Source organism: Diabrotica virgifera, chromosome 1 (assembly GCF_917563875.1).
Source record: "Diabrotica virgifera virgifera chromosome 1, PGI_DIABVI_V3a".
Lineage (NCBI taxonomy): Eukaryota > Metazoa > Arthropoda > Insecta > Coleoptera > Chrysomelidae > Diabrotica > Diabrotica virgifera.
The window spans coordinates 262,780,403-262,793,510 of record NC_065443.1 but is presented as its reverse complement, the minus strand read 5'-3'; the positions used below and the strand labels follow the sequence as shown (position 1 = coordinate 262,793,510).

At 32.7% G+C, this 13,108-nt stretch overlaps 1 protein-coding gene across 12 annotated transcripts in view; it reads right to left on the bottom strand.

The window, feature by feature from the left end:
• LOC114329438 (G protein-activated inward rectifier potassium channel 3) overlaps window positions 1–13,108 on the bottom strand; it is a 273,370-nt gene that overhangs the window by 20,735 nt on the left and 239,527 nt on the right. For 10 of the 12 annotated variants that reach the window (XM_028278543.2, XM_028278549.2, XM_050649641.1 and 7 more), the window contains 3 exons: window positions 9,691–9,879; window positions 4,839–5,078; window positions 1,048–1,189 (listed from right to left, as the gene is read on the bottom strand). In XM_028278543.2, coding sequence (XP_028134344.1) covers window positions 1,048–1,189; window positions 4,839–5,078; window positions 9,691–9,879 — 571 coding nt within the window. The remainder of the gene's footprint in view (window positions 1–1,047; window positions 1,190–4,838; window positions 5,079–9,690; window positions 9,880–13,108) is intronic. The other 2 variants (XM_028278553.2, XM_028278544.2) reach the window with 1 other exon arrangement.

Here is a 13,108-nt window from a genome sequence, read left to right as displayed (position 1 = left end):
AATTGTACTTAGACACCATCCGTATTTATTTCAGATGCGTCCATCTCGCAAACAAAAACAAGTAAAAATAACCAAGTGGCAGTGAGTCACGCGTCCCACGACCCAAGAAAACTGTACGCCGATGACAAACGTTCCCAAGCAAGACCTGCGAACGCATGCACTGATCGTAGGTTGGGTTCAATTTGCGGTCTCTCGCTTATAAGCGTGCTTCACAAAATTGTCCACGTAGTTCGCCGGTGCAGGTTGTGTCTCGCTTAGGATCAATTTGCGCCGGGGCTACGCTAGGGTCTTGTTTCCTGCCTGTCGTAAAAGGACTGAATAAGGGAGCCGTCGACTGACGTGTCGACACTGTAGAAATGCAGGACGCGATCTGTCTTACCTCAATGCATGTAAGTACAATGACAATAATTTGAGCTGTTAATACTCGATATGGCGCCTGCTAGAAGCCAGACGAAATCATTATTCTTAGTATCACTCTACTCTACCTATAACCTCTTCGTGAAAGACTGCAAGCTCATAAACGTCTAGTCCCAAGCCCAAGCTGGACGTGCGCTTGCAAGATGTGTCATTGGAAATCAGTGGTAGAGGATTAGACTCCTCGATGGTGACCTGTCCATCGTGTGAGGTCAAGACCATCTTCCTACCTGTGTTCACTGTCCACACAGTGCCGCGAGCGGCGACTTCGTTTGCAAGCTGAAAGTATTTGAGTAGTCCGTATTAGTCTCTTAAATAAGGATATTTAAACTTCCTGTCCAGCTCAACCATTGCATGAGTTTTATTACATTCATGGCAAAATCCCCCGTAGATGTTACAAAAGTAACCAAATACTCTGTTTTATATTGCGCCATATTTTTTATATGATTTACCGTACTCTCCCTTTATGCCTTGTGTTCACTTCACCAAGTTTTCATATTCCCAAATAAAATATTTGAGAACCATTTTAAACTTAATCTTTAGTAGTATTGTGATAGACTAACTAGTTCTGTTCTAACCAGTCCACTATTATTTTTTAAGCAGTTCATTTGACTGTTGAATTGATCTACTTACCAAGTATAACTACTATCTCAAATCGCTCTCTAAGGAGATTATTGGCTGACATATTGTATAGAGGCGAATGACAATCGATCTTGTGAACAATCGTCGTTGGCCAGATAAAGAAAATTTTATCTTCTTCGCCATCACCACCAACCTAAAAACATATACAATACAATTTATAAACTATCAGTAATGACCATTTATTTATATATTTGCCTATTACATGTAAACATTTAAGCTAACACAAGAAGCACACACAAAATAAAAACTTGCTTTAATATTTTGTATTGATAATTTTGGATAAATCAAAAGCTAAACAGAAGTAAAATTTATAAGCTTGAAAATTAATACAAAAAAAAAAAAATACAAAAATGGGCATGGCATTTGGGAAGTGCCGACCGAAGTGAATACTTCTTATAGCGCGTTATTACTAAGTAAATTTGTAGGTTAATGAAATTTTATTTTATTAGCTTCGATTTGATTATATTCTATACGATTCTATTCTATTCGAATCGATTTCATTCATATTTTTTTATTTAATTTAATTTTATTTAATTCGATCCGATTCGATTTTATTTAATTTTATTTGATTTTATATAATTTTATTTTTTTTTATTTTATTTCCTTAATCAATTTTATTAGGTAAATTTTATACAAATATTTTAAAATCAAAATTGCTGAATCGAGTCGTTCTTAAGTTGTTATAAAAGATAATATAAACTTATAATAAGTGTATATTTTATGTATGTAAACTGCTCGTCAAAAGATAGTAATATAGAAAATTATGCTGATTTTCATAGTTGATTTTTTCGCGAATAGACGGATTCCGCTATTTTTTTCTATTTTAGATTTTTCTTTAGTATTTACACAGTTGTGCAAAGGTTTACTCAAACTTATGTTTTGTACTTATACCGGGTGGAAGAAAAGAAATGTTTTTCTTATGTTAAGTTTGAGACACCCTGTAGGGATAACGAGGTACAAATGTGAGTATACATCAGAACCATACTGTAGGCTTATGTTTTGTGAACATGTTGTTTGAATGTCCCTGATATCTTTAGAAACAAAAAAAAATGGACAGTTTTGTAATTTAACATGTGTTTTAACACTAGAAAGTCGCAGGGGCCAATTTGGCCCCTGTTGCGATTTGAAGTTATTGTAGTTTTTTTATTTGAGGTAATAATAATTTCATATTTTATGACTTTTAATATGTATTTTGATACAAAGACTTATTTAACACAAAAAGATATTGTTTACTAAATTTATTAAATATGGTGTTTCTAACAAATCTACCATAGAAGTCTAAAGGGGCCAAATTGGCCCTGTGTAAGTTATTATCGTTTTCTGGGAAATTCGACGAGCCTTTCTTTTAAATTCCTGTCGGATGGGTAAAATTATATTTATGTATGTTTATTGTAAATGGTTACCCTTATACTGGTACTGATCATCTACGTAATAAAGATAAAAATGTTGGTGAACACAAGTGAACACAAAGATACACAAAGAAGTGGTTGTAGAGGACCAAATGACGCGTCTTTATACTACAAAAGTAACTTCAAGACGATGGCCTATGTACGTGTTTTATAATACTCTTGACTTGGAAGCAATAAATGCATGGATTATTTATAAAGAAATAACTGGAAGTAGACTCAGTCTTTGTAAGTTTATTCTTCGGCTGTGTGAAGAATTATGGGCCCCATACCTTGCCTCCCAAAATCTGGAACTACGCCTAGCAACACCAGGTCTACCAACAACTATCACTGTTAGATACTATCCAAAAACGACAAAAATATCAGTTGAAAATATTTTGTAAAGGAAATCATACTTCCAATCATTGCCGCGGCTGTAACAAGGCAATGTGTGGCAAATATCCAAAACTGCAAACTATATGGTGTTCCGAATGTTTTTGATAGGCAGCGAATGTGTTAAACAATGAAAGTAAAAAATAAAATCAGATTCTATCGTCTAGAGTAGATTTAATTTCTTTAAACTGAGTTTTCATTGGTTAAAGAACGTGGGGCCAAAATGATCCCTTCCGGCTTTCTAGGTAGGTAAGCTAAGCCCGACTTTCTAGTGTTAACCGAAACAAAAGTTTGAGACAGCTTGTAGGGAGAAAAAGGCACAAAGGTGAGTATACCTCGATATAATGTTGTAGTCTCATATTTTGTAAATATTTAATTTTTTTAATTTCTCTGATATATTTAATAACAAAGAAACTAGACGGTATTACTCTTTAATATGTGTTTCTATGTTTCACATGTGTGATGTGGCGAAAGTCGTCAGTTAAAACACATATTAAAGAGTAATACCGTCTAGTTGCTTTGTTATTAAAGATATCAGAGAAATTAAAAAAATAAAATATTCACAAAATATGAGACTACAACATAATATCGAGGTATACTCACCTTTGTGCCCTTTTCTCAATACGAGGTGTCTCAAACTTTTGTTTCGGTTAAAACACATGTTAAATTACAAAACCGTCTATTTTTTTGTTTCTAAAGATATCAGGGACATTCAAAAAACAAAATGTTCACAAAACATAAGATAAAAAAAGTAAATACTAAAGAAAAATCTAAAATAATAAAAAAAAATTAGCGGAATCCGTTAATCTGTTTACGAAAAAATCTACTATGAAAATTCAGCAGAATTTTCTATATCCCTAACTTTTGACGAGCAGTTTATATTACGTATATTACTGTATACCGCAAGGTTACGTCACGCGTCTCGATTTTTCGAATGACGCTAACTAGGAATTCGAGCCCGTGGAAAAACATCATAACGAGCGATAAGAAAACAGTATTCACTTCAAAAATAAAAAAAAAAATAATGTAAAAAACGTTAAATGGGCGAAGCATTGAGACAAGCCAAGGAAATAAACTAGATCAGCGGTTCTCAACCTTTTTGAGTGATGTACCACCTTCAGTTATTTTTATTATTTTTGGTACCACCTATATTTTTAAATTGTATTATCAATACTTACTAAGTACTACTATTTTAATTTTTTCTGTGTTTTCTGTACCACCGCCAATAATGATATGTACCACCAGTGGTACATGTACCACAGATTGAGAACCTCTGAACTAGATTAAACAAAGAAAACTGTGGAAAATAAAAAAGGAAGGCCACTGAATAAAAGGTAGGGAACAGAAATAAAAATTTAAAAAGAAATACTCTATTAAATATTAATTAACGAATAAAAAATAAAAGTTAAAAAAGTAAATCTGAAGGATATAATTTAGTTAGCTCATTTGAGGACAAAAAAACCTTGCTGTTTTCCAAAACATTTTAATAGTTATTTATGATAAAGTGTTAAAAGTACACGTTTAAGGCACGCATGTGAAAGTTTGCAGAATGAGCGATAGCGAGTTCCGCAATTCACATGAGTGCCTTAAAAATGTACTTTTTAACACGCATATCATACAATATTTTTTCTACAAACGTAATTACAGGACAATATCTACAAAAGCTTTTACTTGAACTTGACTGACATTCCATTTTTATATTTTTTGACATTACATCAAAATTGCCTATACGGTCAATACGAACTGCAGTGCCTTAAAAATATTTTAAAGCACTAGTGCCTTAAAGTAGCATTTTTAACGCTCGTATGGAGTGCTAAAAATTGCATTTTTAACACGGTTGTAGAAAAAATAGTTTTATTGCGTTTTAATAGAAAAATAGTTATCAGCTTTATTTACCTTCTTAGTCTTTACTTTATCAAAACTTTAAGTGAAGGTATAAACAGGCAACTTAAATACAATACAACAAACACAATATATTACCTCTTTGGTTTCATTGGAACTTACTTTGCTGCTTACCTTCAGTTCTGTTTGGAAGAACGGTAAATTTTCTCCCTCTTTAGTAACCTTATGTTTAATAAGCTGGGCTCTCACGTGAGCCTCTATGATATGACTCTTTCTCATATCTCCTACCCTAAACATGAGACAGGGGACTCCGTCCCGATGATTGATAACTGCATTCCTGGAGAACATCAACGTTTGTGTTCGTTTCTTTGGCCTGGAAAGTTTTGCGAAGACAACACCAACCTGTAAGGTACAGAGTTATATGATTTAATGCTAATTTAATTTACATTTAAAAAAACTGTATTCTTTGATCTAATTTGATAAAAATTCAATAACACCTCTCATCAGGGCTTCATTAAATGAGGCGCTCTCACTGTGGAGAAAAGAGTGCTGCAATATGGGCATCCCAATCGAAGACGATAGATTGTACACAACACACTTCGCTGACGCATGACGGTCAAACCATTCTAGCTGAAGACGAAAGTGATATAGAATATATGCTCAGAAAACTGGAAGAGGAGTACACTAAGTGGGTCCTTAATATTAATAAACAAACAACCGAGTACTTAGTTGCAGGAGAAAAACTAGAAAGCCTACAAATTGAAATGGGAACTGTAAACCCAACAGAAACCTTCAAATACTTGGGACTCCAAATATAACATCAACAGCAGGGAGTAACGACGAAATACATTCCAGGATTGGCCAAGCAAGATTAGCCACCAGACAGCTACACAGACTATTGTGGAATAATAAAATAACAAAAGAAAATAAAAGAAGAATTTATAAAAAAATAATAGAACTTGCTTTGTACGGTGCCTTTGAGAAATAAACCAAAGAAACAAATCAAAATTAAGGCCATGGAAATGAACTATTGGAGAAAATGTTGTCGGTTCTCTAGATTTGATAGGGTGAGAACCAAAGATATTATGAGACAAATGGAAATTGATCTAGACATAATAGACATGTTCTACATAATCTCAGGTTTGGTACGCTGTTGAAACATGGACTCTCAAGAAAGTCAATAGGAGTAACATAGAAACCTTCGAAATGTGGGTCGACAGAAAAAACAGAAAAATTATATGCAGAACATCTAACCTGGACAGAACATCTAACTAACATCTAATCTGGTAAGAACACAGAACAAATCTGTCAAGTCTGAAAGAGCTTCATATAAAAACAAGCTCTTTAAAAAAGTAAACTGAGCACACCTCAATTACTTCGGCTACATAACGAGAAGAACGGGGACTATGGAGCTATTGGTAAAAGAAGGAAAAGTAGAAGGTCGAAGACCAAGAGAAAGATTTCCAATACACTGGGCAGACCAAATGAAGACTCTGGTGGGAAAATCGTGGGACTTTGATGATGCCGACCATCTGGTAGAGGATCGTAGCTAATAGAAAGAGCAAGCTCAAGTAGTGGCGCAAGGCTTTCCAGCCTGGGATTTTATTTGAGATAGTATAATAGAATATCATACCAGTCGGTAGATGTCAAAATTTACAAAACAAGTATTGTCAATTTAGTACAGGAACCGAAGATTTTCACCTCGCAATTTTTTTACTGTAGAAAAATTTTTTTAAACTAAGTTGTTGGGAATTAAATAACCTACAATTTCATATGGAAACATTTTTTCGTATCTCTGATGCTAATCTTTCTATTCTGAAGAAACTGGCATTTTTTACCAAACTACAAAAATTCGTTATTCGCTTTTAATTCAAGTTTTTTTAAAAATAATCATTCTAAGCTAGTCAAACTTCTAGAATCTATTAATAATACATAAATAAAAAAGAATGAACAAGGCCAATGACTAAAAACACCGCTAACTTACATTATTACGCTTCCAACTGGATTTCTTCTTTTTTCTTTCAAAAAAATGATTTTTTAACCGTAACTTTTTAATTTTTTATATTAGAAAGTTTGATAAAACATAATTTTATAGGTTTAAACAACATATATAAGTACATTATTATTAAATCTTTTTTAAAATCCTCAGTCGCAAAAAGAGGTGATTTTGAAAGTGTTGGTAAAGGTGGTTTTTGCATGTTATTATAAGTTTTAATTGTCAATAGCTCACTCAGTTTTTGCCGTAGAAGAAATGTTTGCAAACTAGGTTCTTGAGAATTAAATAAGCTAAAATTTCATATTTAAACATTTTTTCGTATCTCTGATGCTTATCTTTCTGTTCTGAAGAAAAGCCATTTTTTTCCAAACTACAAAAATTCGTTATTCTGTTTTAACTCCATTTTTTTTTTAAACGAATCATTCTAAGCTGGTCAAACTTCTAGAACCTATTAATAATACATAAATAAAGAAGACCAAATAAGATATGACTAATTTGAATTAGGGTGGTGATTAGGAAGTTGCTTCCGATCACTTTTTTGCTGAAAAAAATAGGGACTGACATTCTTTTCATTATAAGTCACTTAATTTTTGAGCTAGAGACTTTTTTATTTCTAGAGATAGATATTTTTAAATGCTTTAAATTAGTTTGAATAAGTTATCCTCAAAAAATGCATAGTTTTCCCGTCTTTTGACTTTGAAACTATAATTTTTAGCATTTGACGAAGAAGACGTAACATATAATAAAGTATAGTTCGATTACTATTGGTATTGAAGAAAATTTAAAAAACAGGTATGTTTATTTTTTCAAAATGAACATTTTTGTTAAGTAAAGCTGTTTTAATAAAACGAAAACTTTTGGAGTTATTAGCAGAAACCTTATTAAAGACATTGATTTTTTCGATATAAAACTAACACTTTCGATAGCGAATAAATCGAAAACTATTAATTTTATCCAAAAAAATGTATAGAACATTTTTTGCTTAGAATGAATGTTGTTACCAACTTTTGTGGTCAAAATATAATAAAAAATTTCCACCCCCGAGATGGGGTGGCAACCACCCCCATGGTAAACGCGGCTTTCGGCATCATATAAATTTTAATCCTTGGACTATCGACTACTTATTCTTAAATTTCAAGCAAATCGATCCATTCTGTAAAAATGGCGAGGTTTTGTCCTATTTTAAGCTTCATTACTTGGACTAATTATATCAAGTAATATAGGAGCAATATACAGGGTGTCCCGAAAAGATTGGTCATAAATTATACCACAGATTCTGGGGTCAAAAATAGGTTGATTAAACCTCACTTACCTATATACAATAGTGCACACAAAAAAAGTTACAGCCCTTTGAAGTTACAAAATCAAAATCGATTTTTTTTAATATGTCGAAAACTCCTAGATGTTTTTTATTGAAAATGGACATGAGGAATCTTTATCGTAGCAACATCTTAAAAAAAAATTATAGTGAAATTTGTGTACCCCATAAAAATTTTATGGGGGTTTTGTTCCCTTAAACCCCCCCAAACTTTTATGTACGTTCCAATTAAATTATTATTGTGGCACCATTAGTTAAACACAATATTTTTAAAACTTTTTTGCCTCTTAGTACTTTTTTGATAAGCCAGTGTTTATCGAGATATTTTGAATATTTGTCGAATCCACCACCTATTTGTATATGGTTAAGTATGATTATAGACACCTGTTAATAATCTGAAAATTTATTTATAACTTAAATTTTTTGGTATATTTTGAAAAAGAAGCCACATCTCGATAAAAGTTGACTTATCAAAAAAAGACTAAGAGACAAAAAAGTTTTAAAAACACTGTGTTTAACTAATGGTACCACAATAATAGTTTAATTGGAACGTACACAAACATTTGGGGGGTTTAAAGGAACAAAACCCCCATAATTTTTTTATGTAAATATAGTAAAAAAGTAGCCGCATCTCGATAAAAACTGGCTTATCGAAAAAATACTAAGAGGCAAAAAAGTTTTAAAAACGTTGTATTCAACTAATGGTACACAATAATGAATTAATTGGAACGTACACAAAAGTTTGGGGGGGTTCAAGGGAACAAAATCCCCATAAATTTTTTATGGGGTGGACAAATTTCACTATAATTTGGTTTTAAGGTGGGCCTGTCATAAGAATTATACATGCCGGTTTTCAATAAAAAATTTGTGAGAGTTTTCGATATATTGAAAAAAATCGATTTTCATTTTGTAACTTCAAAGGGCTGTAACTTTTTTTATGAGCACATTTGTACTAAGGTAAGTTAGGTTCAACCGAACTATTTTTGACCCCAGAATGTGTGGTATAATTTATGACCATTCTTTTCGGGACACCCTGTAGTACTAGAGAGTCCAAGATAATCCTAAGATTTGCTGAGATTAACGATGGATCTGCAGATTAAAATATCAATTAAGCAATCATAACACACATATCAGTAATTTGATTAGAAAACCAACACAAAAAAAGGCGAAAAAAAGGTACAGAAAAAAAAAGTGGAAAAGCAGATAAAGAACAAGATGATGATGAAATAAAAATTATGAAAAAAATCGAACAAAATGATGCAAAATAACGATAAGCATGAAGAGAAAATGGAAAATCTTTTTAGGTGGCAAAATCTTTCAATGTAACTATTGTAAGAATGCAACAATTCTTACCACATTCCTTATTTAAGATCTTATGACAATGTTCAGATGACAAAACAGTAGCAATAGGGTAGTAACTTAATTTTGGTTCAAGTAGAGTGTAATTAATTTTATAATCTATAATTATTACTATATTATGAAAATTTATCTTAAATTTTTACTTTATAGACAGTAAAATGCATATCTTGTTGAGATTTGGTCTTCTATTCACTTTTCAGTTTTCAATTGGTTATATAGGTTCATTAATGACTATTCCCTATAGTATCTGCTATAATGCTTTTAATTATTCCTACCATTTAATTTATTGTTAACACATCATTCTAATGACTACCTATAGTATACTAGGAATTAACACTTACCATAAATGCCTGAATCATGACGCCAGTGATACTCTGTATGCACATGACAAAGATGGCTTCCGGACATTCTTCCGTTGGCGTTCTACCACCGTACCCAATGGTATGTTGAGTTTCAATACTGAATAGGAAACACGACGTGAAGCCGCGGATATTTGTTACACAGGGAATATACGTTGTGTCATTACCACTCTAAAATAAAAAAAAAATAAGGTGAGACGTATATAAAACTTATTAAAATAGTAATTTACGTAACAAGTTCCGAAAGTGATATTTTACGAGACGAGTAGGAAGTTTCCAGGGCGAGCCGTAGGCGAGTCCTGGAATTCTGCAGGTGCTACATCCCCATGATAAAATCGCCTTTCAGAATTATATAGATTTTGATCATTGGACTATCCACTACTAATTCTCAAATTTTCAAGCAAATCGATTCATTCTGTAAAAATTGCGAGGTGAAAAGCTTCGGTTCCTGGACTATAAATTCAATGTTGAATCTGTCACCCACTTGCCTCTTGACAGTTTGAACCTTGAATCTAAACGAATAACAATGTTTTTGAGTGTAACACACGCAATGAGGTAACACACTACCCCCATTTTCATTTAAAAAAAGCATCGATTACTTCATCACGCTCAGATGGATGACGTCACTAGTATGATCTATAATGTCAAAAAAATAATAATCGATCTATTTCAGGATTTTTTCTAAAGTCGCTGTCTTACGAAATAACGAATTTATTCCTTTCAGTTGCACCATACTGTATATATGGAGAATGAATTATACAGAACAGCACAATAGACAGGGGCGTCATTTGGGTGTCCAGGGGGGGGCATTTGCCCCCCCCTGGCCCTAAAAAATTACTGAAATTTACAAAAAATACATCAATATTCATCATAACATCATATATAATGTATTGTATATATAGTGCTTGCCCCCCCCAAACAAAATTTCAAATGACGCTCCTGACAATAGAAGAGCAAATATAAACCTTTTTGTCATTAAAAATGGATTTTGGCTGGTATTTTATTATAATCCTTACTTTTGCTTGTACTCATATTAGTGCTAAGATCTTTAAACAAGTAGAAATACATTCTTTTAAATAATAAAAGTGCATTTTAATTGTCCGTGTGTTTGCCTTTTCTTATCGGGTTTCTTTGCAAGGAACTTGATATCTATTTGACGCACAAATATATTTTAAAATTTGTTAATATCAGTTTGGTATCAGCGCAATTTAACATTATATAACGTTTTTGTGGTACAAAAACTGTAGCTTCTAATAACAGACTATCCTCAACGGTTCTTATATCAGAGGACCTTGCATAAAAATCTCCATTTATTTGCAATAAACAGTGTGAAACCCAAAACACGCAATCAATTAAAATCACAATGAGAATAATTTGGTCAGCAAAAAGTCCAAAAAAAAAGTAAAAATGTCTTTCCACCAAGACCTAATCATGACTACTTCACGAGAAATTCTACTTTCGACGTCTATTTACCGACCCCGTCCTCTGAGTTAGTAAAGAAATCTCTATTATATTCCGCAAAAAACTGAACAATCATCTCCCTCGACAACTTAAATCTGCAACATCTTTCTCCAAATTCCGTAAAATGACAAAAGCCTACCTAGCTGAAAGACCATATTATTCAGTAGAAGATTTTCTTAATCAATAACTAAGAAATTACTGTAAGTACTCTAATATCCTTTGTACAAGTAGTATATTTTTTTACCTATATTTGGGTGTCACATGCAGCAGCCTAACTTGTTAAACTTATTTGTTACTAAGGTAAACTATGCAATTTGCAATTTATTTAAATTTTCAAATTTTGCAATTAATTGTTTCTATTTACTTCATTATTATTTTTTTGTGTTATATTGACGATTTGTGTAATTTTAGTAAATAATTTTGTTTTTTTTATTGAGAAATTCGCATCAACCCGAAGGTTATTAGCGAGGAGCAGATTTACAATATTAAATATTATATATTTACAAAATTAATAGCTTTTAAATAGTTTAACATATTTGTGAACGAACAATTTGCACTAAGTGCTTTCTCTAAGTTTGTTGGAATACCGTAAATTCTTCTTGCTGTGGAGAAAACTGGACAGTCTACAATTATATGTTTTACCGAGAGTTTAACGTTACACTGATCACATTTCGGTTCAGGTTCTTTTGTTATTAAGAACTTGTGTGTGGCACTGGTATGACCTAACCTAAGGCGGGTTATTGTCACTTGATCCCTTCTTTTGGTGGGGAAACATGTCCATGGTTTAATGTTCGGTTTAATATTCCAAAAATTGGACACTGAAAATTGCCACCGGTTTTACCACTCACTTAGGATACGCGATTTGATAACACTTGAAACATCACTAGTTGTCACATATTGCACGATAGTAGAGTCAGCTGAGTTGACGGCTTCACGCGCACACTTATCTGCTTCTTCATTGCCTCTTATACCAATATGTGACGGGATCCAGATGAAGATTACCTCCTTATTACGATTTTGTATCTCGATCAGATTTTGTTTTATTTTTCCCAGAATGTAATTCTCTGGGTATATTTTTCCTATGGATTGTAGTGAGCTTAGTGAATCAGTCAAAATGATGTATTTCTGATTTGGTGAGGATATAATATATGTCAGTGCGCCGTATATGGCATATAATTCTGCATTAAAAGTACTGCAGTGTATTGGCAACTTATATTTTTGGCACATATTCGAGGATATAACTGCTGCTCCCACGCCATCTGTTGATTTTGAAGCATCTGTATATATTTGAGAGAAGTTTGTATACTTTGATAATAAGTTTTGCAGATTTTGATGTATTATACTATGGTTAGTAGTATGTTTGTCCAATGAAGTTAAGGTGGTAATTATTTTTGGTACTCCCAAATTCCATGGCGTAGCAGGTTCAAAACTAACAGGATAGCAAGGAGGTAAGGTGGTGTTAAGAGATGAGAGATCCATTTTGATTCGGTGGTAGAAAGGTTTGTGTAGACGTGGTTTATTGGAGAAAAATGTTGATAATCGGTTAAGGTGATCATATTTGAAGGTGTGGTTATTAGGATTTGCATTTGATTTAATTGCATAGGTTAACTTTAAGTACATTCTTCTGTAATACAGTGATGGTTCAGCTGCTTCACAATACAGGCTTTCTATTGGTGTGGTTCTGAAAGCTCCCAAGACAATGCGGAGTGCAGTATTGTGGATTGAATCTAAAATTTTAAGAGAAGACTCAGTAGTCGATGAATATGCTATCGCGCCATAGTCTAATTTAGATCTGATTAGAGTTCTGTAGAGAGAGAGCATAGTTTGTCTATCTGCTCCCCAGTCTTTTTTTGACAATGATTTAATGATATTAAGTCTTCCTTGGCATTCGATTGCCAGTTTCTTAATATGTTCTTTCCAATTTAGATGTTGGTCGAAT